Source organism: Schistocerca cancellata, chromosome 3 (assembly GCF_023864275.1).
Source record: "Schistocerca cancellata isolate TAMUIC-IGC-003103 chromosome 3, iqSchCanc2.1, whole genome shotgun sequence".
NCBI classification, from domain to species: domain Eukaryota; kingdom Metazoa; phylum Arthropoda; class Insecta; order Orthoptera; family Acrididae; genus Schistocerca; species Schistocerca cancellata.
Window position 1 is genome coordinate 933,776,060 of NC_064628.1, and position 27,798 is coordinate 933,803,857.

The following is a 27,798-nucleotide window of genomic DNA, read 5'->3' on the forward strand; positions in this document are numbered from 1 at the left end:
GCACACACACACATTCACACAATCACTCAAACACAACTCATGCAGACATGACCATCATCTCTGGCCACTACGTCTACAATCTGTGAGAATCAGATCCGGACAAACCACTCCTCACACCCTCCTGCCGCACACTGGCAGCTGCTAAGCTAGCGGCAAGAAGTGGTGGCAGCACTGACCGCAAGCTGAGGGGAGTGGTAGAAATGGGAGAAGCAGTTAGAATAAGGGAGTAGGGAAGCGGCATCCAGCCAGCGACATTGCATGACAGGTCAGTAAACAAACCATTTCATTGACTGACACAAAACGAGATTTTTCCAGCGATTTTTCAAACTTCCCTGATATCTCCCTGACATGTTTGAAATTACCTGATTACCAGAACTTGGGCAACCCAGATAAACAAAATGGAAACAAAGGTAATGAAATTCAGCCAAATTAAATCAGGTTACACTGAAGGAATTGGGTTAGGGAATGAGTAGTAGATGCGGTTTGCATTTGGGCAGCAAAATGACTGACAATTGTTGAAGTTAAGAGGATATAAAAAGAACATTGGCAACAGCAAAAAAGTATTCCTGAAAGAGAGAAATTCATCAACATCTAATATAAATTTAAATGTTATGAAGTTGTTTCTGAAAGTATTTGTCTTGAGTATAATATTATATGGCACTGAAATGTGGGTGGTGAATAATACAGACAAGAGGTGAATAGAAACTTCTGAATTGTAATGTTACAGAAGAATGCTAAAGGTTAGATGGCTAGATCAAGTAAATAATGAAGTGTTACTAAATCAATTTGGAGAGAAAAGAGCTGTATGGCACAACTTGACTAAACGAAGGAATGGGTTGACACTAAACATTGTGAGGTATCAAGTAATAGTTAATGTGGCAATGGAGGATAATGTGGAGGCAGGGAGGGGGGGGGGGGGGTAAAAGCTGTAGAAGGTGACCAAGGTTTGGCTACAGTAAGCAGGTTTAAGTGGCTGTAGGTCACAGTAGTTTTGCTGATTGAATACACTTGCACATGAGAGACTATAATGTATAGCTGCATGAGACCAGCCTTTCGACTGGGGAACACAAAGTAACAAAATCAGACATGCTTTACAGCTAACTCTGAATCATTTTTTTAGAAGAAATATTCAGTGTCATCCCTCTATGTTACACTTAACAATTTAGAAGTGGTGCTAGTTGGTCAACATCCTGACAATTCTCACACTTGTCTGCTCTTGTTTTTTGTAGTAGGGTTAGCATAAGAATGTTCTTTGACCCTAAATTACAGGGTTCTGTCAATATTTTTGGCAGCACTAGGTTATGTATCTCTTGACACCATATGTCAATTTTCTGTATCACACTACTAGAGTTATTTCCCTTCACTCATACTTTTGAATTTGGTAATTGTGCTGCAAAATACTAACACGAATTCTTTACAGACGAATGGAAAAACTAGTAGAAGCCGACCTCGGGGAAGATCAGTTTGGATTCCATAGAAATATTGGAACACGTGAGGCAATACTGACCCTATGACTTATCTTAGAAGCTAGATTAAGGAAAGGCAAACCTACGTTCCTAGCATTTGTAGACTTAGAGAAAGCTTTTGACAATGTTGACTGGAATACTCTCTTTCAAATTCTGAAGGTGGCAGGGGTAAAATACAGGGAGCGAAAAGCTATTTACAATTTGTACAGAAACCAGATGGCAGTTATAAGAGTTGAGGGACATCAAAAGGAAGCAGTGGTTGGGAAGGGAGTGAAACAGGGTTGTAGCCTCTCCCCAATGTTGTTCAATCTGTATATTGAGCAAACAGTAAAGGAAGCAAAAGAAAAATTCAGAGTAGGTATTAAAATCCATGGAGAAGAAATAAAAACTGTAAGGTTCGCCGATGACATTGTAATTCTGTCAGAGACAGCAAAGGACTTGGAAGAGCTGTTGAACGGAATGGATAGTGTCTTGAAAGGAGGATATAAGCTGAGCATCAACAAAAGCAAAACAAGGATAATGGAATGTAGTCGAATTAAGTCGGGTGATGCTGAGGGAATTAGATTAGGAAATGAGACACTTAAAGTAGTAAAGGAGTTCTGCTATTTGGGGAGCAAAATAACTGATAATGGTCGAAGTAGAGAGGATATAAAATGTAGACTGGCAATGGCAAGGAAAGCATTTCTAAAGAAGAGGAATTTGTTAACATCGAGTATAGGTTTAAGTGTCAGGAAGTTGTTTCTGAAAGTATTTGTATGGAGTGCAGCCATGTATGGAAGTGAAACATGGACGATAAATAGTTTGGACAAGAAGAGAATAGAAGCTTTCGAAATGTGGTGCTACAGAAGAATGCTGAAGATTAGATGGGTAGATCACATAACTAATGAGGAAGTATTGAATAGGATTGGGGAGAAGAGAAGTTTGTGGCACAACTTGACTAGAAGAAGGGACAGTTGATAGGACATGTTCTGAGGCATCAAGGGATCACCAGTTTAGTATTGGAGGGCAGTGTGGAGGGTAAAAATCATAGAGGGAGACTAAGAGATGAATACACTAAGCAGATTCAGAAGGATGTAGGTTGCAGTAGGTACAGGGAGATGAAGAAGCTTGCACAGGATAGAGTAGCATGGAGAGCTGCATCAAACCAGTCTCAGGACTGAAGACAACAATAACAACAACAACAATTGTGCTTTTTACTTTTCCCCATATAAAGGATTTCCTATCCAAATTTTTGATATTACTGCCATTACCTACATCCACAACTTTTTTCCACTTTTCTTTAACTTATTTTAGTTATCAGCCATGCAGCATCTTTCTCTTTCATCCAGTTACTTTTTTCACTTTTTCTTTAATATCAAAGCAGTAAGTACTGCCAGATTCCTTTTGTATCATGTTTGTGCTTGTGTATCATCTTCTATTAACAGTAATGTGAAACTTCTTTTAGTCATGTATGGCTTCTGCATTGCTGCCTGTCTTGTCATTGTACTGCACTGCTAGCCATTAAAAAGATAACACTTAGAAGCCCATGACCAATAAAAGAAAGTACATTGGCTAGAATACACATCGTATAGGGGTAACCTCATAAAAATTGTAGCTCATTACAATGTGCCAGACATGAGGTCATTGGTACATTCTGGTCCTATAGGCTGCATGTCAGGATGGCTGGCCTAGTCTAGGCAAGGCAAACTGTATGGGATTTTCATGTTGTCAGATCATGGTTTTTGGTTGCAATTTTGATGAACTGAGTCAAGCAAATAACCAAGACCATGATGACATTAATTCATTTATATTCTGTTATATACAACACAATGGGAGACTAGCAGTGGCCTATCCATATACAGTAAGATGCCCAAGGGGTAAACTTTTCAGATCAATAACACCACAGTGGATGGATACCAATAGCCACTTCCTTGCAGCAAGTTGTTAGCTGTATTTTTTGGCCATGAGAAGCCCCAGCATTCAATAGTCAGTGATTTCTGGGAGCAGCCACAGAGGCCCAGGTACTTATTTTGTCTTCTGGTAGTGTAGTCATGAGAGCAGCAGGTGGTGACATATCTCAAACAGCAAGCTTCAAAAGGATTTTCTGGTTCACTGTGTTTTCTGGAAGCAAGCAACCTGGCAATACAGATCCAGTGAGGACACCACATTATGAGGCTGAGATTTGGAATGTCCACCTCAGATATCTTCATCTACACTGCTTGTATGTGTGCATAAAATTGCTTTGTTGTACCTTTTTAAGCCATATTTTCAAGTTGTGAGAGATGGTCAGTGAACACAGTATTTACAAAAATAGTATAACTTGGTGGTCATTTTCAAATTTACTGTAGTGTGTATTGTCTACATGGAAACTAGGAAGATTTCAGTCATCATTCCACTCTTTCCTCATTTCCTCCAGCTTGTGTTCTCCAGTAATTATTGTGTAGTGATAAAGCACCAACTGCACACCAACCAGTGCAGCACTGCAAAATGGCATCAAGAAGGCACTGACCTGCATGCCAATGGAAAGAACAAGCAACACCACACCTCCAGGAAGACAGAGTTCAGCACCTCTTGTCAATGCTGATTTAACCAGCCACCCATCACTGGTCAGACCTGTTCAGTCGCAGTCTTTGAGAGCATCAGTACTAAGTAATAGGAAGATGACACAGCCTGCATTCTATGAGTAGCAATAGTGAAAAGTAATTGCACAGGAAGCACAGGAATCATGTTATGTTTCCTCCCTTAATATAAATAAAGTTTTCTATTAATTAGGACTGTTTTGCATAGATGATTTTGGATTCCTACCATCAGCCAGTGCTACTTCCTTGTTTGTGTTGGTGCTGACTCCCACAGTAGTGGACAAAACATTTGGTGATGAGGATTACAGAACCATCGCTGCCTTTGCACTATGTCACTCTGTCACAGCATGTCACTAATATTTCCCTCCTTTCTTCCAGAGGTGCATTACTACTAATTGTGTTCCTTATTGCAGAATATCCATTACACTTTCACTATTTATGTGTAATTAGCTTGTTCAAGCATGCCCCTCATTAAAATGACCTTTAACCTGCCTCCTCCTCCACCTGTGCCAATGCCTCTAGCTGTTTCTGGCTTTGATCTAATGCAGTTTATTCAGTTTCAGAACCACCAAATGTTGCAGTTGACGATGGCAGCCCTGCACATCATTAATGCACAAGCTGCTACTGCTGAATCAACTCCACTTCAACTACCAGCCACATCCACAGCACCAACTCTGTGCATTCCACCATTCCAAGCTTTCAATAAACAACAAGAGGAATGGAATGTATGCCCTCTCAGTTTGATGCTCTTTGTGCTAAACATCAAGTGCAAGGTACTGTGAAACTTTTTATTTCTTGTCAATGACCAGCACAGGAGTTTATTGCCTTGCTCAGAAGTCATTCCTGAATAGTAGGTCAGAGTTTCTAGTGTTTGAAGATTTAGTTTCTGGCATTACTAAGTATCATGAGGATACGTACAGCCTGTTACAAGTTCTTTCAGTTATGGAAAGGGCCACAAAAGACATACCATCAGTGGATCACTGAATGACAGTGTCGTTTTCAATGCTATGGACAGTACTAAGTGACTCAACAATTCATGATGCAGTTACATACAATGTGCCAGACAGCAGACAGTAGGATTCTTGAACAAATACTTGAACACTCAGATCCTACTTTGAAACAAATGTTATGAATTACTGAACATCAGGACTCATGTGATAGTGCCATGCAAAACTTTGAGGTAGCTCCCATTTGCAGTGTAACACAAAGTGACAAATGGGTACAGCCTAGCAACCCATGCAAACAGGCCACTGTGCCGTGGCCAGAAAAGCAAGTGTCACTGCATGTGTCTGCTGTGAAGTCATGTCCCTGCTGCTTTCCCACACATGCAAGATAACATTGGCCTTCACAGAACGCACCTTGCTTTGTTTGTGGAAAGCTACATCATGTACAGTCTGTATGTTTGCAACAGGAGAAAAATTCTACCCATTCACTCTCATAAGCATTGTGCACCTTCTCACTCAGTGAATGTAGTTTTTTTTCTAAACCAGCTACTGTTACTAGTAATGACCAAATTCAGGATGTGCCTTCACCCCACCCAAGTGTTGTGCAACAATTGTCAAACAAACTATTTGGGAAATAGGACACTGCTGGACAGTGTGTGTGATTTCAGTTAGACACTGGTGTTTCCATTACATTGCTTAATCATGCCACTTATTAACAGTTGGGCTTGCCACGATCAGCAAAATCTTCCATGCCACTTACTGCATATAATGGTCAGGACATTCCAGTCTTCATACATGTAGTTTGCCTGCCACATTCCAGTCTCACACCAGAACAGCGACACTTACCATTTTGCATTCACGAGACTGAAAATATTTTTGGGTTAGATTCATTTGATTTGTTTGGTCTTCATATTAAGGACAGTGCACTTTCTGTTTCTGTTTTCAATCCAAAAGACAGTGCTACTCAACTGATTACAGAGTTTCTGGATTTATTTTCTGGTGGACTTGGCAGAGCAAATAATTTTGTGGCACACATGACAATGTGCAATCTAAGTTTTTTTTTGGGCATGTCCCATCCCTCATGCGCTTGGAGACTAAGCTGCAAGTGAACTTAAAGAACTGCAATACGAAGTTGTTATTGTTCCTATTTAGACTAGTCTTTGGGCTTCTTTCTTAGTAATCTTACCAAAGCCTTCTGGACAACTTCATCTTTGTGCCGACTTTAAATCCACTCTGAATCCACAAACAATAATTGATACTTATCCATTGCCTCATCCAAAGAATTAATGGATAGACTTTGTGCAGGCTGCTATTTTTCAAAAACTCACTTACATGATGCGTATTTGCAAATTCCTAGTCTCAGTCAGGTGTTCAGATTTTTGTGCTTTCTCTTTGGTAGTGATTTCACACCTGCCATATTCGAATATGCATGCAGCTTTACTGTATAGTTAAGTGATGATGGTGTCCTGTTGGGTAAAATATTCTGGAGGTAAAATAGTCCCCCATTCGGATCTCTGGACGGGGTCTACTCAAGAGGACATTGTTATCAGGAGAGAGAAAACTGGCGTTCTACGGATTGGAGCGTGGAATGTCAGATCCCTTAATCGGACAGGTAGGTTCGAAAATTTAAAAAGGGAAATGGATAGGTTAAAGTTAGATGTAGTGGGAATTAGTGAAGTTCGGTGGCAGGAGGAACAAGACTTTTGGTCAGGTGAATACAGGGTTATAAATACAAAAGCAAATAGGGGTAATGCAAGAGTAGGTTTAATAATGTATAAAAAAATAGGAGTGTGGGTAAGCTACTACAAACAGCATAGTGAATGCATTATGATGGCCAAGATAGACATGAAGCCTACGCCTACTACAGTAGTACAAGTTTATATGCCAACTATCTCCACAGATGATGAAGAGGTTGATGAAATATATGATGAGATAAAAGAAATTATTCAGGTAGTGAAGGGAGAAGAAAATTCGAGAGTTGGAAAAGGGAGAGAAGGAAACATAGTGGATGAATATAGGATTCGGGGTAAGAAATGAAAGAGGAAGCTGTCTGGTAGAATTTTGCATAGAGCGTAACTTAATCATAGCTAACACTTGGTTCAAGAATCAAAAAAGAAGGTAGTATACATGGAAGAATCCTGGAGATACTAGGAGGTTTCAGATAGATTATATAATGGTAAGACAGAGATTTAGGAACCAGGTTTTAAATTGTAAGACATTCCCAGGGGCAGATGTGGACTCTGACCACAATCTATTGGTTATGAACTGCAGATTAAAACTGAAGAAACTGCAAAAAGGTGGGAATTTAAGGAGTGGGACCTGGATAAACTGACTAAACCAGAGGTTGTACAGAGTTTCAGGGAGAGCATAAGGGAACAATTGACAGGAATGGGGGATGAGGGATGAAGTGATGAAGGCAGCAGAGGATCAAGTAGGTAAGAAGACGAGGGCTAGTAGAAATCCTTGGGTAACAGAAGAAACATTGAATTTAACTGATGAAAGGAGAAAATATAAAGATGCAGTAAATGAAGCAGGCAAAAAGGAATACAAACGTCTCAAAAATGAGATCGACAGGAAGTGCAAAATGGCTAAGCAGGGATGGCTAGAGGACAAATGTAAGGATGTAGAGGCTTATCTCACTAGGGGTAAGATAGATACTGCCTACAGGAAAATTAAAGAGACCTTTGGAGAAAAGAGAACCACTTGTATGAATATCAAGAGCTCAGATGGAAACCCAGTTCTAAGCAAAGAAGGGAAAGCAGAAAGGTTGAAGGAGTATACAGAGGGTCTATACAAGGGTGAGGTACTTGAGGACAGTATTATGGAAATGGAAGAAGATGTAGATGAAGATGAAATGGGAGATATGATACTGCGTGAAGAGTCTGACAGAGCACTGAAAGACCTGAGTCAAAACAAGGCCCCGGAAGTAGACAACATTCCATTAGAACCACTGACGGCCTTGGGAGGGCCAGTCCTGACAAAACTCTACCATCTGGTGAGCAAGACGTATGAGACAGGCAAAATACCCTAAGACTTCAAGAAGAATAAAATTCCAATCCCAAAGAAAGCAGGTGTTGACAGATGTGAAAATTACCAAACTATCAGTTTAATAAGTCACAGCTGCAAAATACTAACACAAATTATTTACAGACGAATGGAAAAACTGGTAGAAGTCAACCTCGGGGAAGATCAGTTTGGATTCCGTAGAAATATTGGAACACATGAGGCAATACTGACCTTACGACTAATCTTAGAAGAAAGATTAAGGAAAGGCAAGCCTACATTTCTAACATTTGTAGACTTAGAGAAAGCTTTTGACAATGTTGACTGGAATACTCTCTTTCAAATTCTAAAGGTGGCAGGGTTAAAACACAGGGTGCGAAAGGCTATATACAATTTGTCAAAAACCAGATGGCAGTTATAAGAGTCGAGGGGCATGAAAGGGAAGCGGTGGTTGGCAAGGGAGTGAGACAGGGTTGTAGCCTCTCCTCGATGTTATTCAGTCTGTATATTGAGCAAGCAGTAAAGGAAACAAAAGAAAAATTCGGAGTAGGTATTAAAATCCATGGAGAATAAATAAAAACTGTAAGGTTCGCTGATGACATTGTAATTCTGTCAGAAACAGCAAAGGACTTGGAAGAGCAGTTGAACGGAATGGACAGTGTCTTGAAAGGAGGATATAAGATGAACATCAACAAAAGCAAAACGAGGATAATGGAATGTAGTCGAATTAAGTCGGGTGATGCTGAGGGAATTAGATTGGGAAATGAGACACTTAAAGTAGTAAAGGAGTTTTGCTATTTGGGCAGCAAACTAACTGATGATGGTCAAAGTAGAGAAGATATAAAATGTAGACTGGCAATGGCAAGGAAAGCGATTCTGAAGAAGAGAAATTTGTTAACATTGAGTATAGATTTAAGTGTCAGGAAGTTGTTTCTGAAAGTATTTGTATGGTGTGTAGCCATGTATGGAAGTGAAACATGGACGATAAATAGTTCGGAAAAGAAGAGAATAGAAGCATTCGAAATGTGGTGCTACAGAAGAATGCTGAAGATTAGGTGGGTAGGTCACGTAACTAATGAGGAGGTATTGAATAGAATTGGGGAAAAGAGGAGTTTGTGGCACAACTTGACAAGAAGAAGGGACCCAAGAAGAAGGGACCGGTTGGTAGGACATGTTCTGAGGCATCAAGGGATCACAAATTTAGCATTGGAGGGCAGCATGGAGGGTAAAAATTGTAGAGGGAGACCAAGAGATGAATACACTAAGCAGATTCAGACGGATGTAGGTTGCAGTAAGTACTGGGAGATGAAGAAGCTTGCACAGGATAGGGTAGCATGGAGAGCTGCATCAAACCAGTCTCAGGACTGAAGACCACAACAACAGCAACATATTCCAATGCTACTTACAACTGCTTATTGCAGAGGTTCCATTCTGTTCAGATTACATGGATGATACATGTTGTCAGGATGTACATATATGGAACACATCAGTAACTTTCATAAGCTTATTCAACCACTGCATGTTTGAAGTGTCATCTGGACAAGTGTGCGCTTTTTTCAGACTTAAATTCAGCATTTAGGCCATGTTCTTAATAACCCAGGTGTTCATCCCCTACAATCTCATTTACTGTCTATCTGGGACCTCCTTGCTCCACAGACCATGATGGAATTGCAGTCAAATCTTGGGAAGTTGACACTATATCTGGTTCATACCCAAAATAGCCCAGATCACGGCTTGTTGCATCATTTGTGCTGAAAGAACGTACCTTCTGTTTGGACCAAAGAGAGTCAGGATGCATTCCCGAAATTGAAAAATGTGTTGTTGAGTGACAGATGCCTTGTTCATTTTGAAATCGCTAAGCTTGTGGCTTTCGCAGTGGACACTTCTTTGTACAGAATCAAAGCTGTGCTCCCACACAGATTTGGTTCACAAGACAGGCTGACTGCTTGTGCTTCAAAGTTATTGACCAAGGCTCACTGCAACTATTTCCAAATCAAGAAGGAAGTGCTCGCTATTATCTATGGCATGACAAAGTTTCACCATTTTCGATTTGATCAGAAGTTTTACCTAGGGATGGACCATAAGCTGCTTTAGTCTTTGTTTCATTGGTCCAAACCTGTTCTGTAATGCATGGTTCAGAAGCTGCAACATTTGTCTTTGTTAGTGTCACAATATTAGTACAAAATATTGTACTGGCTCACACTGAAGCTTGCATATTCTGATGCCCTTTCTCCCCTTCTGTTGTTCCTGATTTTGAATTCAACACTACTGCCACACATTGCTGTCAGAACGATGTGCAGGATGCTGAACTTTTACAGACTTTTCCACTGCACTATAGGAAAATCATAAAGGCCACAGAAGTAGACCCTGACTTGAACCTTTTGTTCCACTACATGTGCACTGCTTGGCCTCGTTTGGTGAAAAACATTTATAATTATTTTGTGCCTTGATATTTTGCTCATTGGCATAGTCTCTTCATCCAGCATGGTGTGAGCTTAATGAAAATGACTCTGGACATTCACGTGTGCTTATTCTTAAAGTGTTGCAAAAAGGTGTGTTGCAATTGCTCCACCAAGGTCATGGGGGAATTTTGCACAAAAAACAGTTAGCACCGTCACAGTATTACACTTGTGCTGAAAAGTCTATCAGACCACCACGAACATTTTCAGCTGGGTCAGTGTCTCAATTGCCATGGCAACGAATGTATATTGACTTTGCCAGTCCCTTTTGGAACACTTATTGGCCTATTGTTGTGGACTCTTTTAGCAAATATCAATTTGCAGTGCCCATGAACTCAACTACGTTGGATAATACCATTCAGGCTTTTGTCATTTATTTTTTTGCTTGGAAGGTTTGCCTGGAGTGCTGGTTACAGGCAACAGGCCATACTTTATGGCTCAGGACTTTGAACAGTTTTGTGCAGCCAATAGTATCACTCACCTTATCAGTGCTCCATTTCATCCTAAGTCAAACGTAGAAGCTGAATGATTTGGGCATATGTTCAAACAACAGATGAAAAACATATCTGCCTGCCAGATATTGGAGCAAGTGCCGCAGCTCTTCCTCACAATGTACCACTCCCAGCCCCACGATGGTCCATCGCCGGCAGAGCTTCTATGTTGCCTGCGCCACTGCACACTGCTCCAATTGCTACACCCACTGCAGTGTACGGCACCTCTCACACTTCAGAAGCATCAATTTGCGCCTGATGATTTTACTCTTATCAGAGTTTCTGGTCACACCAGATGCTGGGAGAAAGGAATGATTCTTTGAAATTTGAGCACTTGTATGTATTTAATTCGAGGACCTGCTGGGTTGCTGCGCTGCCATCAGAACCAGATTCATGCTTGTCGATTGTGAAATTCTTCCATAAATTTTTTGTCCCTGGATTTGCATCCTATTGGGATCTTGTGGCCAGCAGGGCTGCCTGCAAATACCTCTTTGGCACTGCCTGTGGAACCACTGGAGCTGGACCCTTTGCCTTCACCACCTCAGGAACTCAACTTCCCAGCACTCGTCCTGGTGTCCTCAGTGGACCTGGTGTCACCGCCATCATCACCCGTGCCCCCTCTGTTTTTCATTAGATTGACTCAGGAAGAGGGTGGGCACTTTTCCAGGGGGTTTTCCAACCAATGTTGCCTGCAAAGCACAGGGTGGATTTCAGGGCGCGGCCAGATGCTTGGCGTTGGTTCCAAGTGCGGCTCCTGGGTCCTCATGCCAATCAGTTTCCTGTCCCCCCTGCCCTCCCATCAATGATCATTGTCATAAAATGGCTCCCTCCATGACAATAATGCAACATTTTGGGAGAGAAGGGGTGGTGGAGGGGTTGGGGGGGGGGGGGGGGGTGTCAACCAGCACAGCACCACGAAATGGCATCCAGAAGGCACTGACCCTCACACCAATGGAAAGAATGGGCAGCGCCAAACCTCCAGGAAGACAGATTTCAGCACCCCCTGTCAACATTGATTTAACCAGCTGTCCATCAGTGGTTGGCCCAGTTCATTCACTGTCTTTAAGACAATTAATACTGAGTAATAGGAAGATGATATGCAGTCAGCATTATATGAGTAGTAATAAGGAAAAGTAATTGCACCGCCAGCATAGAAATCAAGTTATGTTTCTTCCTTTAATAGAAATAAAGTTTTCTATTAATCAGAAAGTACCCACAGTTGCTGACACAACAATCATGTTTCCCTTTAACCGGTTGTGGTGTAGCATTCCAGTCACCCATGAAAATCAAATTTTGATCGTCTTGCATGTATTTCATTAGTTCCTGAATTTCTTAACATATTATCTCTGCTTGAGCACTATTAGTGTGTGATGTCATGTGGTGTACCTCAACAGTCATGATAATGCTAGGTGGTTTCAATTATTCAAGTATTAGGGGATAGTGCTATGTCTCGGAACACTTTTCAGACTTTTGCCTCTAGAAGTTTAAAATAATAGTAAAGTAATAATAATAAAATAATAATAAAGTAATAGAAGTTTAAAATATTTTCTTATTCTTTTGTTAAATGGTGGCATTCACTTTTTATGTACTGCAATCATTTTCTGAAATTGAAAAAACTTCTCTGCAGAATTAATATTTTTTCCTTCCAAGTGTGGGAACCTGTTCCACAGTACAGCATGGTCATGTAACTAGGGACAAATACTGTATTGAAATGCAAGTGTTGTAATAAAAAATACTATCAATAGGGTATTGTATTTAATCACTTATGTGCTACTCTTTTACTCTATTGCACACCAACAATCAGAAAGTGAAATTACATTAAGCAGAAAGATTATCGAAAACCAGATATGAGTTAAATACATTTCAAAATTGCAGCTACTGGAAGTTAAAATGATTAAGACATTAACAAAACACATTTAATCTACAAAAATCATGTTCCACAATAAAAGATCTTCATCTGTTACAAGTTAGTTCAAGACCAATGAAGTATGGCTCAACACTATATAACAAAATTTAAAAATATATATAATTTTATGTGTCCTTAAAATCTGTAACTGATCAATTAACAATGTATTCCAAATAGCTTTAATATTTTATACAGCACTTAAATGTGTAGAACTCCAAATATTTACAAATGCTGCATGAAACACATCATCATGGCTAACATCTATAAAAAGTGTAGTAAATGGCAGAAGTAGCATGTGATGGTAGATTCCTTCATGTGATTCTAAAATCAGTCACCAGACTGAAGTAATGACCAAAAATCATCAGGTTCTTGTGTACATTATCCTTCAGGAGCAACTCTCCCTCTTACAGCAGTCAGTGTTTTGCTTACAGTCCCTCTATGCCATTCTTCATTCATAATGATCTGAATAACTAAGAAACCAAGATCATATACCACATATAACGTTCTCCCATATTTTTCCAAAGTGCTATGCTTGATAAAATCAGTGTAAGTATGCAACATTTTGAACGTGTGAGGCAATGCTATCTGATTGAATTACTTATATGTTCCACGCAACACCTTAACTGTTCTCAAAACATGGTACAGTTTATACAATTACTTCTGATGGAATAGGTAAGGACCACTGAGGTACACTTTATGCCAGAGAAATCTTGGACCACACACCCAAATTCTTCATCAACTGCAAATCAGTTAGCCCATCAACATTTAACTTCATTCTCGTCATTGCTGTTTTTGGATTTTCTATTCTCATCACAAAATTCAAATTTTCGACATTCCACACTTACATTCATAATACAAACCTAATTCATTCTCTGTCTGTAATGGCTCCATGGACTAGAAACATTGTGTGTGCAGCTTCCCTGTTTTTGATGAAATACTTTACGGTGCCTTCTGTACAACTGTGCCCCCTGTAACAGCCCCCCATCCCACCTCATTCCCCCATTCCTCACAATTAATTCAGTCAGGAACAGTTTCACATTCGAAGACTACCAGGAAGCATAAAACTTCTTTCCATTATTCTTAAGTGTTCTTGTAAAATGCTGTTGGCAATACTATTTATTCTTAAAACCCTGTCAGTGATAAAGATAATTCAGAGTCCCCCTTTTATTAGAGTGAATTACACCACCATATGACGTGTCAAAAATATCACCTGTAGTTTGTGATTCGAATCCAGTTCCAGTAAAGAGAAGTATCAACAAGTGTTTGGAAATGCTTAGTTTCTAAATTGTGAGACTGACATGCATAGTATATTGGTTCATAACATTTGATGCCAAAATGCTCTAAGCGTCCATCTTCCTCTTCAATACAGACTACAGCAAGCTGCCATTGTGAGTTCCAAACATATTCCATTACACCTGGACTGGTATATACAGTCCCAGATACAAAATCTCATACATGGGAAGCTTCAGCACTGACTGGTAATGTATATACCATTCAATTTGCATGATCCCACAGAAAATAAGTCCAGTGGATTTTAAGCAGGTGAATGTGAAGGTAAGGAAGTTGGTTCACCTCTACTTATCCACTGCCCAGAGTAAGGTGTGTTTGGGCTTGCAGACTGAAATGAACTACAGTTCAGTCCTGTAAATCCCTTCAAGAATTGCCAGTAATACACCATCCAAGTGATCAGGTAATGAGCTGTGACAGAAATGTTTAGGTATTTTGTAAGGTTCCAACAAGCAGTTGCCAAAAATGTGAGCACGTGTGTTACTGAGACCTTTATCTGTGTATTGCACAAGCCACTGCCTAGAAATGTAACTGTTTTACATATTCTAGTGATGGAAATTTTATATCCCACTCAGAGTGAACACTGCTAAAGAAAATGCTGCCAGTATATTGGTCTTGTAGAAAGTCAATTGCTGACATGTTTTGTTGTCACTGCACGTGGAATGGTAAAATACTTGTTCCTACAGGTGTCTTCAAACAGTATATGTGAATTTTTTTAGGATAGTGAATGATCTAGTGTTGATTCCAGGTCAGACATACACAATATCAAGAATGGTGTGTCATCATTGCATTTCCGTCCACCAATTCATATGCGAAATAGATGAAATTGTTATTAGATACAGAACATACTTACTTTTACCTCCATGACTCCTCTGTACTCTGTATAGAAACCTCCCAGCTCATCTAAAGCTTCCTTTGTTGTCTGACTTATGTGGATCTTCATTGCTGTTGCAGAAACAAAAAATCAAAAAATCAGTGTATGAAATGAAACTGTAACTTCTACAAAACATCAAAATGTTTTGGAAATGAAGCTGTAACTGCTAACAAACATGGAAATATTTTGAAAGCTGTAACTGCCATTGTACTGTGCAACAGGTTTTATTCCACAATATAGATTTCAGCCTTCGGCCATTATCAAGTGTTACAACTGTAACACATTAAATTCCAACGATGTTTGTGACCATTCATTTTAAATAACTGACTAATGTTTAAAATGATTGTAATTCATAACAATGCATAACTCCTTATTTTATAACTGACAGTGTATCAGATATTTCTCTATCTTGCAAGGTTGTACTCCTATGTATCTTTAATTACTATGGTGTAAGTAGCATTTTTACTCGCACACTGGGAAGTTGGCTGTTCACACCATATAACGTAAACACTGGCATCTTGTTCCCACTTAAAAGATAATGTAACCAGTTTTTATAATAAAGAGTCGCTACCTGTTCCAATGAAATACCATGGATCACATGATGCAAACTGGGATGCCTTTATGTGCATCTTTGACAATCGTTTCACATATGCTTGTCAGTTGCTGCTTAAACACAGTGTAGAGAACTTAAAAACCTTTCATTAGGTCATCTATTTTATTCCACAACCTTATCAAGTGAAGAAGTCATGCTAATTGCCAAAAAATTAGCCTATTACACAAATGTCCTCACATTTACTTTCTACATAATCGTTTATATAACTTAAGATACACATTTTGATGATAACTTTTGTTCTACTCAAGTCTAATGACTTTCGGTATGTAAGTAAGAGAACAAATCATGCAGCCCATACATCACTTAATTTGTCCTGCTATTTTTCTGATACTTGTACTTTTATTGTGCTTTAATCTGTTCCAGCTTTAACATTTGATAATGACCTAAGGCCAAAATCTAGATTGTGGAATAAAACCTCTTGTATAGTAAAATGGCAGTTATATCTTCCAAAAAGTTTTATATGTGTGTGGCTCCACACAAAAGTAAAATAGTTAAAACATGGAAAGTCCTGGATGAAATTTAAACTATGTAGCAGTAGTCTTTCCAGTCATAAATGAATTAGTTTCGAGCTAACAACTTTGGTCTCCACAGTGTTGTATCTGAGACAGATGTCCCTTCACAAAGATGAGTGCACAAACCTGAGACAATTTTCAAAATCAAGTTGTTGTTTGGGAAGCTTTAGGCATTTTAATTGCATTTTAGCCCCTAACCAAACAATGTGTGAGCAATGGGCAGTGACTGCTAATAATGACTTAGCCCTGATCCCCATAATAAACATTCCATTCTTTCAAAATGGATCCAGTTGTTACATTATTCTTTAGGATGTGGTGATGGTATCTACAACCTCATGCTGCATCTAACTTGTACCTGACCAGAGACCCAATATCTGTAAATGCATAACACTACTACCATAATGAAAGGGAACAACTCAGAATCAGATGCCAATAACTCATGGCAGTAAGATGTTTAAGAAATGCTCCACTTGTAAGTCATATCTAGTAGCCTAGTAGCAGTAGTAGTGCCAATGGATATGAAAGTCTTTTACTCTCCCCATGTTATTACTTAGTGTTCATATTGCAATCTTTACTAAAGAAAAATATTCTCAGAAAATGTGAGGAAAATATTGACTGAGACCATAACACTGGCCATTGAATATGTTTGAACAGACTGTGCCTCAGTAGTCCACAAACATTGAGAATGATTCATGAGTCAAACCAAAACTGATATAACAAAATGAGATTTTCACTCTGCAGCAGAGTGTGCACTGATATGAAACTTCCTGGCAGACTAAAGCTGTGTGCTGGACTGAGACTCCAACTGGAGACCTGTGCCTTTCGTGGGCAAGTGCTCTACCGACTGAGCTACCCAAGCACAACTCACAGCTTCAATTCCGCCAGTGCCTCATCTCCTACCTTCCAAACTTCGCAGTAGCTCTTCTGTGAACCTTGCAGAACAAGCACTACTGGAGGAAAAGATACTGTGCAGACATGGCTTAGCCACAGCTTGAGGGATGTTTCCAGAATGAGGTTCTGCAGCGGAGTGTGTGCTGATATGAAACTTCCTAGCAGATTAAAACTGTGTGCTGAACCAAGGCTCAAGCTCGGGACTTTTGCCTTTTGTGTGAATGTGCTCCACCAAATGAACTACCCAAGCATGACTCATTACTCCTCCTCACAGCTACAATTCTGCAAGTATTTTGTCTTAGGTTTTGCAGAAGAGCTTCTGTGAAGTTTGGAAGGTAGGACATGAGGTACTGGCAGAACTGAAGTTGTGAGGACAGGTTGTGAGTTGTGCTTCAATAGCTCAGTCAGTAGAGCACTTGCCAGCGAAAGGCAAAGGTCTTGAGTTCAAGTCTCTGTCCAACACACAGTTTTAATCTACCAGGAAGTTTCAAGACTGAGATGATGAGTACTTAACATTATGGAGTTAACTACTAGTGGGATATATTATCATCATGTATCAGAATTCTGTCTTTTATTATATTATAACAGTAGCATTCTTTTGACTGATGCTGAAAGAAGGCTAGGAAAATTTGATCTCTCTCTCTCTCCCTCACACACAAACACACACACACACACACACACACACACACACGCACACACACATATGGTAGCTTGGGACCTAAACTGGTTCCCAGCACTATTGCCAACAATATATTTGACTGTAGCTAATGACAAAGCATCTTCATTCCTTTGACCAATTAATAGATTATTATGGCTCATTGTATAAAAGTCACTGACTGGAGAGCAATTTCAATTTCAGTTCAAAAACTGAACTCGGTTGACTTATTCATTATGATGTGTAGCATTAAATTCGAATCACCTCAATGAGGTTCAATGTTGACCTGAATTAGTAAGAGAGACACTTGGCGACACCCCTGAATCCACTATTGAGATGGTGATTGAGTTTAGTCTGCAGAAATTACCCATACATATGATAGATAAAAACATTTATTATTGAAGGTTTTTTGCTTGAAGATGAAGGAAAATAAGCACAAGAAACTTTTCAAACTACCTCAAAAACTCCTCTACAGCTGAAAAATATTGAAATAGGCAGATATTCATAGAGTAAAGAAAAGGAAACAATATAATTATCAGCACTTAATGCTCTCGAACATAGAATGCTACTCCCCACAGTGGCCCAAACTGCTAAGCAAACAGCATATGGAAATTCAAGGTGTGATAAATTAAAATGTAGTGCTGTCGTAATAATTTTCTGGCAGTTAATAATTCATGGCCACCCAGCACTGCTCATTAGATGGCATGGCTTATTTGACATACACATTACACAGATTGTTGGCCATGGATTTAGGAGCTTTCTGTGTGGGAGAAAGTTGCAATAGTTCACAGGTTTTAAAACTATTACTATTCAGTGTTAAAGAAACTTTTGGCGTAGGTATAACTTTCAGTGTCTGTCATCAACCTGAAGGTGGTTTGACCATGACAGTGATTTACTGGTATGGTCCTTTTGAAGGTGTTGTTCTTCATACCTTTGAACGAACATACCCATACAAGTATTTGGGGTCCTACAGTTTAACATGGATTTCAAATCACGATGCAATTCTGCATTTTGCACATAAACAAATGTTGCTGGATAAGAATGAAGCAATTTATGAAATTAGAAAGTCTTGGAACTGATCTGAATTCCACCCTCATACTTCAAAAATTACAATCCAGTGTGTAAACACTGAGACATAGTTTAAGTTAGGAATCACTTAAATTAATATAATTGAACTTGTTCATTCACATGCTTGCTATTTCTGTTCATCAGTGCACACACAGCTCTGATATCAATTTAATAATGTGTTCAGAGTTCAAAATTTAATATGAATGGTGCAGCTACTGCTACTCTTGTCTTAAGAGCATTTTTTAAGAAGTGTTCAATCATTACCTGCTGCTGTCACACTCCATATCTATATCTACATCTACATCTACATCTACATCTACATATACATATATACTCTGAAATCCACCATACGGTGCATGGTGGAGGGTACCTCGTACCACAACTAGCATGTTCTCTCCCTGTTCCACTCCCAAACAGAACGAGGGAAAAATGACTGCCTATATGCCTCTGTACGAGCCCTAATCTCTCTCATCTTATCTTCGTAGTCTTTCCGTGAAATATAAGTTGGTGACAGTAAAATTGTACTGCAATCAGCCTCAAATGGTGGTTCTCTAAATTTCCTCAGTAGCGGTTCACGAAAAGAACACCTTCTTTCCTCGAGAGATTCCCACCCGAGTTCCTGAAGCATTTCCATAACACTCGCATGATGATTAAACCTACCAGTAACAAATCTAGCAGCCCACCTCTGAATTGCTTCTATGTCCTCCCTCAATCCGACCTGATAGGGATCCCAAACGCTCAAGCAGTACTCAAGAATAGGTCGTATTAGTGTTTTATAAGCGGTCTCCTTTACAGATGAACGCTCAAGCAGTACTCAAGAATAGGTCGTATTAGTGTTTTATAAGCGGTCTCCTTTACAGATGAACCACATCTTCCCAAAATTCTACCAATGAACCGAAGATGACTATCTGCCTTCCCCACAACTGCCATTACATGCTTGTCCCACTTCATATCGCTCTGCAATGTTACGCCCAAATATTAATCGATGTGACTGTGTCAAGCGCTGCACTACTAATGGAGTATTCAAACATTACGGGATTCTTTTTCCTATTCATCTGCATTAATTTACATATATCTATATTTAGAGTTAGCTGCCATTCTTTACACAAATCACAAATCCTGTCCAAGTATTCTTGTATCCTCCTACAGTCACTCAACGACTACACCTTCCAGTACACCACAGCATCATCAGCAAACAGCCGCACATTACTATCCACCCTATCCAAAAGATCATTTATGTAGATAGAAAACAACAGCGGACCTACCACACTTCCCTGGAGCACTCCAGATGATACCCTCACCTCCGATGAACACTCACCATCGAGGACAACGTACTGGGATCTATTACTTAAGAAGTCTTCGAGCCACTCACATATTTGGGAACCAATCCCATATGCTCATACCTAAGTTCGGAGTCTGCAGTGGGGCAGTGAGTCAAATGCTTTCTGATGCCCTTCATCCATGATTCGCAAGATATCATGCGGAAAAAGGGTGAGTTGTGTTTCGCAGGAGTGATGCTTTCTAAAACTGTGCTGATGCATGGACAGCAACTTCTCTGTCTCAAGGAAATTCATTATATTCGAACTGAGAATATGTTCGAGAATCCTGCAACAGACCGATGTTAAGGATATTGGTCTGTAATTTTGAGGATCCATCCTTCTACCCTTCTTATATACAGCGTCACCTGTGCCTTTTTTCAGTTGCTCGGGACTTTACGTTGGGCAAGAGATTCACGATAAATGCAAGCTAAGTAAGGAGCCAATGCAGTAGAGTACGCTCTGTAAAACCGAATTGGAACCCCATCAGGACCTGGTGATTTATTTATTTCCAACCCATTCAGCTGTTTCACAACCCCAGGGATGTCTATCACTATGTCCTCCATAAGGGAATCTGTACAAGACTCAAACGGCGGTATGTTTGTACGATCCTCCTGCGTGAAAGATTTCTCAAATGCTGAACTTAAAATTTCAACTTTCGTTGCCAGGCCAGACTGATCAGTGAGTGCCCTGATGGCAGCCTTCAACCCCCTTACCGATTTTATGTAAGACCAGAATTTCCTTGGGGTTTCAGCAAAATCTTTTGCTAAGGTATGATGGTGGTAGTGGTTGTATGCTTTGCGCATCGCTCTTTTTACAGCAGCATGAATCTCTACTAACTTTTGCCTGTCCTCATTCTCCCGATCTTTCTTGTACCATGAGTGCAACTGTATTTGCTTCCTGAGCATTCTCCAAATTGCGCTGTTAAACCACAGTGGGTCTTTTCCATCCGTAACCCACTTTTTCAGCACATACTTCTCCAATCCGTGATTTACAATGTGTTTAAAATTTGCCCATAATTCTTCCACGTCCATCGTACTGGAAGTAAATGAAGTCAATTCATTTACTAAGTTGAATGCTAACAACTATTCACTGCTAATAGCTGAAATTTTCCTTTCTTACTCGGGCACTAAGTGTCTGTGTAATACCTTAAAATACTTTGGCATAAATTACAAGTTGTATTCTAGAATTCTTATGGGAGCAATTATATGAGTCATTACCTACCTCACTAATATAGTTTTTACCCTCATATTACAGATCAAATTATTTAGACCTTCAGTTGCATTGGAATGTTAATGACAACTTCTTTATTATTTACAATTTTCAGCTTCTATCTGTGCAAAACAAAATCCATAATTAAAGTGCTAACAGGTTGTGAACTACAATTGTAGTTTAACTTGGCTTTATCTGTGAAATTTTACTAGTCAAAATTGATTTTAGTTAATTGTGGAATAATCTGAGATTAGTTTATACAATACAGATTTCCAAGCTCATTTTTTGTGCTGATCTAAGATCAACCACTTTATACATTTGGCTGTAAGTCTAACAAATTACCGCTGTTAATTCATATAGAAAAGAAAAAAAACTCCTCATCCAGTGTCTATTCCATTCATATCTTTTTGGTGCACTGCTGTATCAAAACATAAAGTACTTATGATAGCATAATAACTGAAGTCTTGGCCATGTTGCAACAGCCTTTCTCAACACAAGAATGTTTTAGCTGGACATGGCAACATGTATAGATTGCATCTCTGCTAGTATCAAAAGACTGTCAGTGTTAACATGCCAAGTTTTAACCAGCACTAAAGCTACACCCTGCTGTTACACCAAAACAGGGGGAGGGTGTATGTGAAAGGCTATTCTGGAATATGAACTCTGCTGATAACTGGTTCTCTACTGCATTTGCTGACAAGATTCTAGGGGCACATATCTCTTACTGTATTTCATTGGTGTTCTATGGGATATTATTCTGAGCAATCACGTTATGTAAGTGGAAAACATTAACTGTGCAAAGAATTTACTTAAACATACACAAAGAGAAAGAGGGGGAGAGGGAGAAGGGGTGAGGGAGGGAGAGAGAGATCCACAATGCCACAGTATATTACTTCCAATTCAACTTGTACTTCAACTTTCTATCTGTGCACACAACCAGCAGTTTTGAACTTTTTGTTTCGCTCACATACTATTGTTTATCATTAAGTTATATCCTGCTTATTCATATTTTTTTATTAAGTGACATTATAGACCATTTAGAAAAATCACTTAATTTTTTTGTTGATGTGCCATTCATCAACTGTATCCTTATTGTGTTTCTCATACAATTCATTACAGTTACATCATCATCCGCAATAAGAATACTTTTCAGTTTAGAAAGAGCACTATGCCCTTTACATATATTGTAGTATACCCCTGTGATACTTGCTTTATGCAACTCATAGCACCTCATTTTAATTATGGTAAACAGTAGTCCCCTCTTCCTATTACTGACAGTACACGTGGATGATTTTTCAGAGAACAAGAAAGTATTCATGATGAGTGCTATCTTTACCATTCCATCAATACTGAAAACCGACATAAACATTTTAAACAATCACAAGTGTTATGATAGGTGTTTGCATACCTCCTATGTGAGTGACCCCCCCCCCCCCCCCCCGTGCCCACATCCGTGCCCTTTCTCTCTCTCTCTCTCTCTCTCTCTCTCTCTCTCTCTCTGTCTCCCTCTCTCTCTCTCTCTCTCTCCCTCTCCCTATCTGCACTAAAAGTACTGTACATGCAGGAAACAATCTGATCAATATTGATTGTATCTCTCTTGCTCAATTTGACTGAACTGAGCCCATTCCATCTTTTAAAGGTGCAAATGAAGTGTAGAGCAAGAACCATACAATGATAACAGTTAACTGCTGATTGTGTGAATCATAATTGCTTTTGACAGCACAACACTGCAACCTACCTATCTTTACACTGAAGGCACTGCAACAAGGCAGACTGTCTGTGCAATATCATAGTAATCATTTTCATCAGGTATTCCACTAAATGATGTAGCAAATGGAACATTATGCACTACGGTTCATAGCCACAGATCATCATATTCTCAACCTAATCCAGTACATATTTATAACAAATGAAGCAATTAAATTGTCCCCTAGGGCCAAACACACAAGGGGTGGACAAAAGTATGGAAACACCAAAAACACAACACACTACCACGCCTAGTATGGTGTAGGAAAACTGTTGGCACTCAAAATAGATTCCAGTTCTTTCACAATGGATAAATACAGGTCCAGTATGGTTTCCAAGGGAATCTTATATCATTATTATAGCAAAATAGTGGCAAGCTCAGGTAACAATTGTGGAGATGGACAGCAATTGAGCACCATTCTCCCAAAAGTTGACCATAAAGGCTCAATAACATTGAGATCTAGTGACTGGTGGCCAGAGGAGATATGACAGTTCATCTCAGTGCTCACAAAACCAGTCCTGGTTGATGCAAGCTGTGTGAACAGGGCCCCTATCATCTTAGAACACAGCATCATTATTGGAGAACAGACATTGAGCCATGGGACAGACCTGATCAGCTAGAAAGGTCACATAATCCTTGGCAGTAATGCGACCTTGCAGAGTACCGGGCCCATAGAAGACCATGATATGGCAACCCAAATCATTACTGAACTCGGCCAGCAGTTGGAAACACTGTGCGACAAGACTCACATGACTGAGTGATCTAGTTCCACAGCTCCATATCCAGGTCTCATGGCTTCAGCAACATATTTTCCTGTAACTGGCATTTACATCACTGATGAATGGTTTTGGAATGAGTGTTTATGAGTATGACATTTGGTTCTGCAGTGACATTTGCAACTGTCTTCTTATTTCCTGTCACAATCCCTTTCACTGATCACCTGTCACTATCACTCGAGACACATTTTTGTATGCTTTGTGACTTAACACTTTCGCTGTATGCGATATAAATCTTCTACGTAGTGCCTCTTGAAACACCAAACACATCGACTATCTTGGTTACGGAAACACCCACCATATGAGCACCTACAATTTTTCCACATTCAAAGTCACTTAGCACTGACATAATGCACTCACACTACCCAAAACACTGTTCTGACCGCAATTGGCACCTTCAATGTATTTAAGGTGTTGTAGCTGCAACCAGGACAGTCACGGGGTAGCAATGATGGAAGCGTGGCATGACCCGCGGAGAGGACCGCAAACAACAACACAATAGGAGAGGACGGACACGACCAACGAAGGACAGAACGAGTACAAGATCAAACAATGAGGTCACAAGGAAACAAACACGTCCACTCGTACACAGAACAAGGAACTAAGAGGTCTAGTGTGAAGCGAGGTGTAAACTGATGTACACGAGATTAGACTGGCTGACTGAGTGCAAGGCAGGCGCTTAAGTACGCTATCGGGCACGCTGCTGTTGGCTGCTGGGACCACGTGTTCCACTGTGGCGCCCTCACACTAAAAGTGGGCCAGGAGGTGTGCGCAGCCACAGCTTATGGTGCGATGGTGCAGAGACCTCTATAGGTCTTTGACATCCATGATGTCTGGTGCGGATTCAAATTCCGCGGCGCCCGGTACCAGATCCCTCCCCCCTGAAACTTGCACGTAGGGGCGGAAACACCTCGGACGGTGCCAATGTGGGTGGCAGTGTGAAGAAGAACTGGGCATATCAACCGCAATTGGCAGGGAGGAAGGGATGGCCGAGGTATCCATGACAGCCGATCCAGAGTCCAGGGCGGTGGAGGGAGCTGCCGATCCACCCGGAGGCGGAGAGGGAGAGGGCTGGTGGCAGGCCCGCGGGCAAACGGCTACCAAGGGCTGGGACAGTGACTCGAGGACCACGTCCATACCCGAAGGAGGTAGGGAAAGAGGCAACGGCGCAAGTCCCATGGCAGCACAAGGGCAGAGCTGATTATGATGGTGGTGCTCCAACCCTTTTAACGTCTGCACCGACGTCACATGCCACCCATGGGCCGTGACGACTGTCGCAGGTGTCCAACCCACCTTGCGCCCGTACTCGCGGTCCCACACGGCCATGCCAGGGGCATACCGCCGGGAGGGCCAGGAGTTGGGGCGGGAGGAGGACGGCATCAGCAAATGGAGCAAGGTCTGCAGCTGTTGCCCATGAAGGAGCTCTGCTGGACTGCATCCGTCAATTGGCGTAGTGCGAAAGGTGCTCAAAAACAGGGTGAGGGCCGACGTGGTTGGAGATGTGTTGACCCCCTTAGTCAACTGGTGTTTAAAAGTGCGGACAAGCCTCTCCACCATGCCACTGGACGAAGGGTGGAAAGGGGGGCTACGGATATATTTGATACTGTTGGCCTGACAGAAGTTGTGGAAGCAGGATGCTGTGAATTAGGGACCATTATCGGAGACCAATGTGTGTGGCAGGCCCTCAATGGTGAGAACCTGGGCCAGGGCTGTGAGTGTAGCCTCCATGGTGGTGGATGCCATATGGACAACATATGGGTATTTGGAGTAGGCATCAACGATGAGTAACCACATGGACCCCAAAAACGGGCCCACAAAATCGATATGGATGCGATTCCAGGGCCGGCGAGGCACAGGCCAGGGTGCAAACAACTGAGGGGGGCTTGCCTGGTGACGCGCACAGACAGTACACCCATGGACCATGTGCTCAATATCGCCATCGATGCCAGGCCAATACACATGCCAGCGAGCCATAACTTTCATACGGGACATACCTCAGTGCCCGCAGTGTAACAAACTGAGCACCTGAAGCCGCAATTCCGGAGGGATGACCACCCGGTGGGCATCTTATGTAAGTATGTTTCCCAGTCCTCTATAGTGTCATTAAAGGGTTGAAACGACGGCAGATGCGGGAAAGCATCGGATACCCAAGGACTCTGAAGCTGGTGTGGTAACACGTCCCGGGCATTGACTTTGTCCGTTAGCAACCGCAGCGACTTTTGTAAGATGTCTAACTGGAGCTACTGCTGCTGCATGAGCTGCTGCTGTTGCTCCAGCAGACAGACCAACTTCGTCTCCATACCAACAAAGACCACCATTTACCTCATCACCAAAAATGTTGTAACTGCGACCAGGATGGTCACGGGGTAGCAATGACGGAAACACGGCGGCACCCACGGAGAGGACCGCGAACAACAACACAATGGGAGAGGACGGACACAACCAACGAAGGACAGAACGAGTACAACAAGATCAAACAATGGAGTCACAAGGAAACAAACACGTCTACTCGTATACAGAACAAGGAAGGGAGGTGTCTAGCGCGAAGCGATTTGTAAACCGCCGTACGCAAGATTAGACTGGCTGGCTGAGTGCAAGGCAGGCGCTTCAGTACGCTATCAGGGGCGCCGCTATTGGCCGCTGGGGCCACGTGTTCCACTGTGGTGCCCTCTCACTAAAAGCGGGCCAGGAGGCGCGCACCGTTACAGCTTACGGCGCGATTGTGCAGAGACCTCTATGGGTCTTCGACATCCATGATGTCTGGTGCGGATTCAAATTCCGTGGCGCGCAGTACCAGAGAGGACATAGCACATGCGATGTTCATGATCAGATACAACAGTGCAACCTGCATTTATCTCCAACATGCATTTCTAATGGTGTTTCCATATCTTGTCCAACATCTCTACATATGCCTTTTTGATCCAAATGCAAAACACACTAATGCACTAACTTTTACCAATCCTTATACCCTGTGCATTTGCCTCAGTAATATATGTGTTATATCACTTCCTGAAGTAATATGTGCATTATGTGTAGGCTGCGATGGCCTACACTTGTGCCATATGGTTGAGAACTGTAGGGTCCCCATAAGTGGCTAGTGGTGCACTACATCATGTACTGCTACCCAAGTAGCTGACTCTGGGGTGCATACAAGGCCTGCCCCCCTTTCCAAGTAGATGGTTCTCCATCAAGATCGAATACATTATAGCTGCTGGAGACTACAGAGTATTAGTGTTAGAAAATATAAGAACCTCTCACTAGTGGGACTATCAAAATCTAATATCAGATGCTAAGCATTCACAACAAAGAACCAGAATTTTTAGCATTCCTAAAAAGCTATAGTAAGGTATAGAAAACTAGTTAAAGCCCAGAACTGAGGGCGGTGAGATTTTTGGGGTAAATCTAAGTCAGAGGTTCCCAAACTTTTCTTCTAATGGAACATTTTGACATTAAGTCCCATAGTGCTCAGAGCTCAGAGGAACATTTTGAGAATCCTGATTCTTTGATGGAACACCTTATTTATTTTCAAAGTTAATAAAGTGTTTGAAAATGAGATAAACTCATTTTATTCCGTGAGTACTTCAATTTTATATCATAACAAATAACACAAAAATTATCATGAAACTTTAAAAAAGTTAATTGGTATTGTCAAAAGGTCAAGAAAACACTGCCATGTTATTAATAGTTTTTGTGGAGCATTTACTGACTTCCCGTGGAACACCAGTATTTCACAGAAGACAGTTTGGGAAACCCTGATCTAAGCATGCAAGTATATTGAATGGGTAGGTTAATGGACATAAGTCAAATCCACCGAGCAGGAAGCGAATTTCCAAATTTTGCAAGAAAGAACTTGAAACATACAGCACTGGGCATGAGAATATAGAGGAATTGCAGCTTTAGTTTAGAAGAAAAATTGACCATGCACTGAACAAATAACTACCAAGAAGAACAGATTGTGATGGCTGGAGCCCTTCAGTGTAAATAGTATCTTTAAGATACAGAGACAATTGCTTAACAGAT

At 40.9% G+C, this 27,798-nt stretch overlaps 1 protein-coding gene across 1 annotated transcript in view; it reads right to left on the reverse strand.

Moving 5' to 3' along the window:
- The window catches only part of LOC126174745 (atrial natriuretic peptide receptor 1-like), a 381,570-nt gene that overhangs the window by 8,100 nt on the left and 345,672 nt on the right, over window positions 1–27,798 (reverse strand). The window contains exon 11 of the mRNA XM_049921065.1: window positions 14,968–15,059. Within this exon, the coding sequence (XP_049777022.1) occupies window positions 14,968–15,059 (92 nt within the window). The remainder of the gene's footprint in view (window positions 1–14,967; window positions 15,060–27,798) is intronic.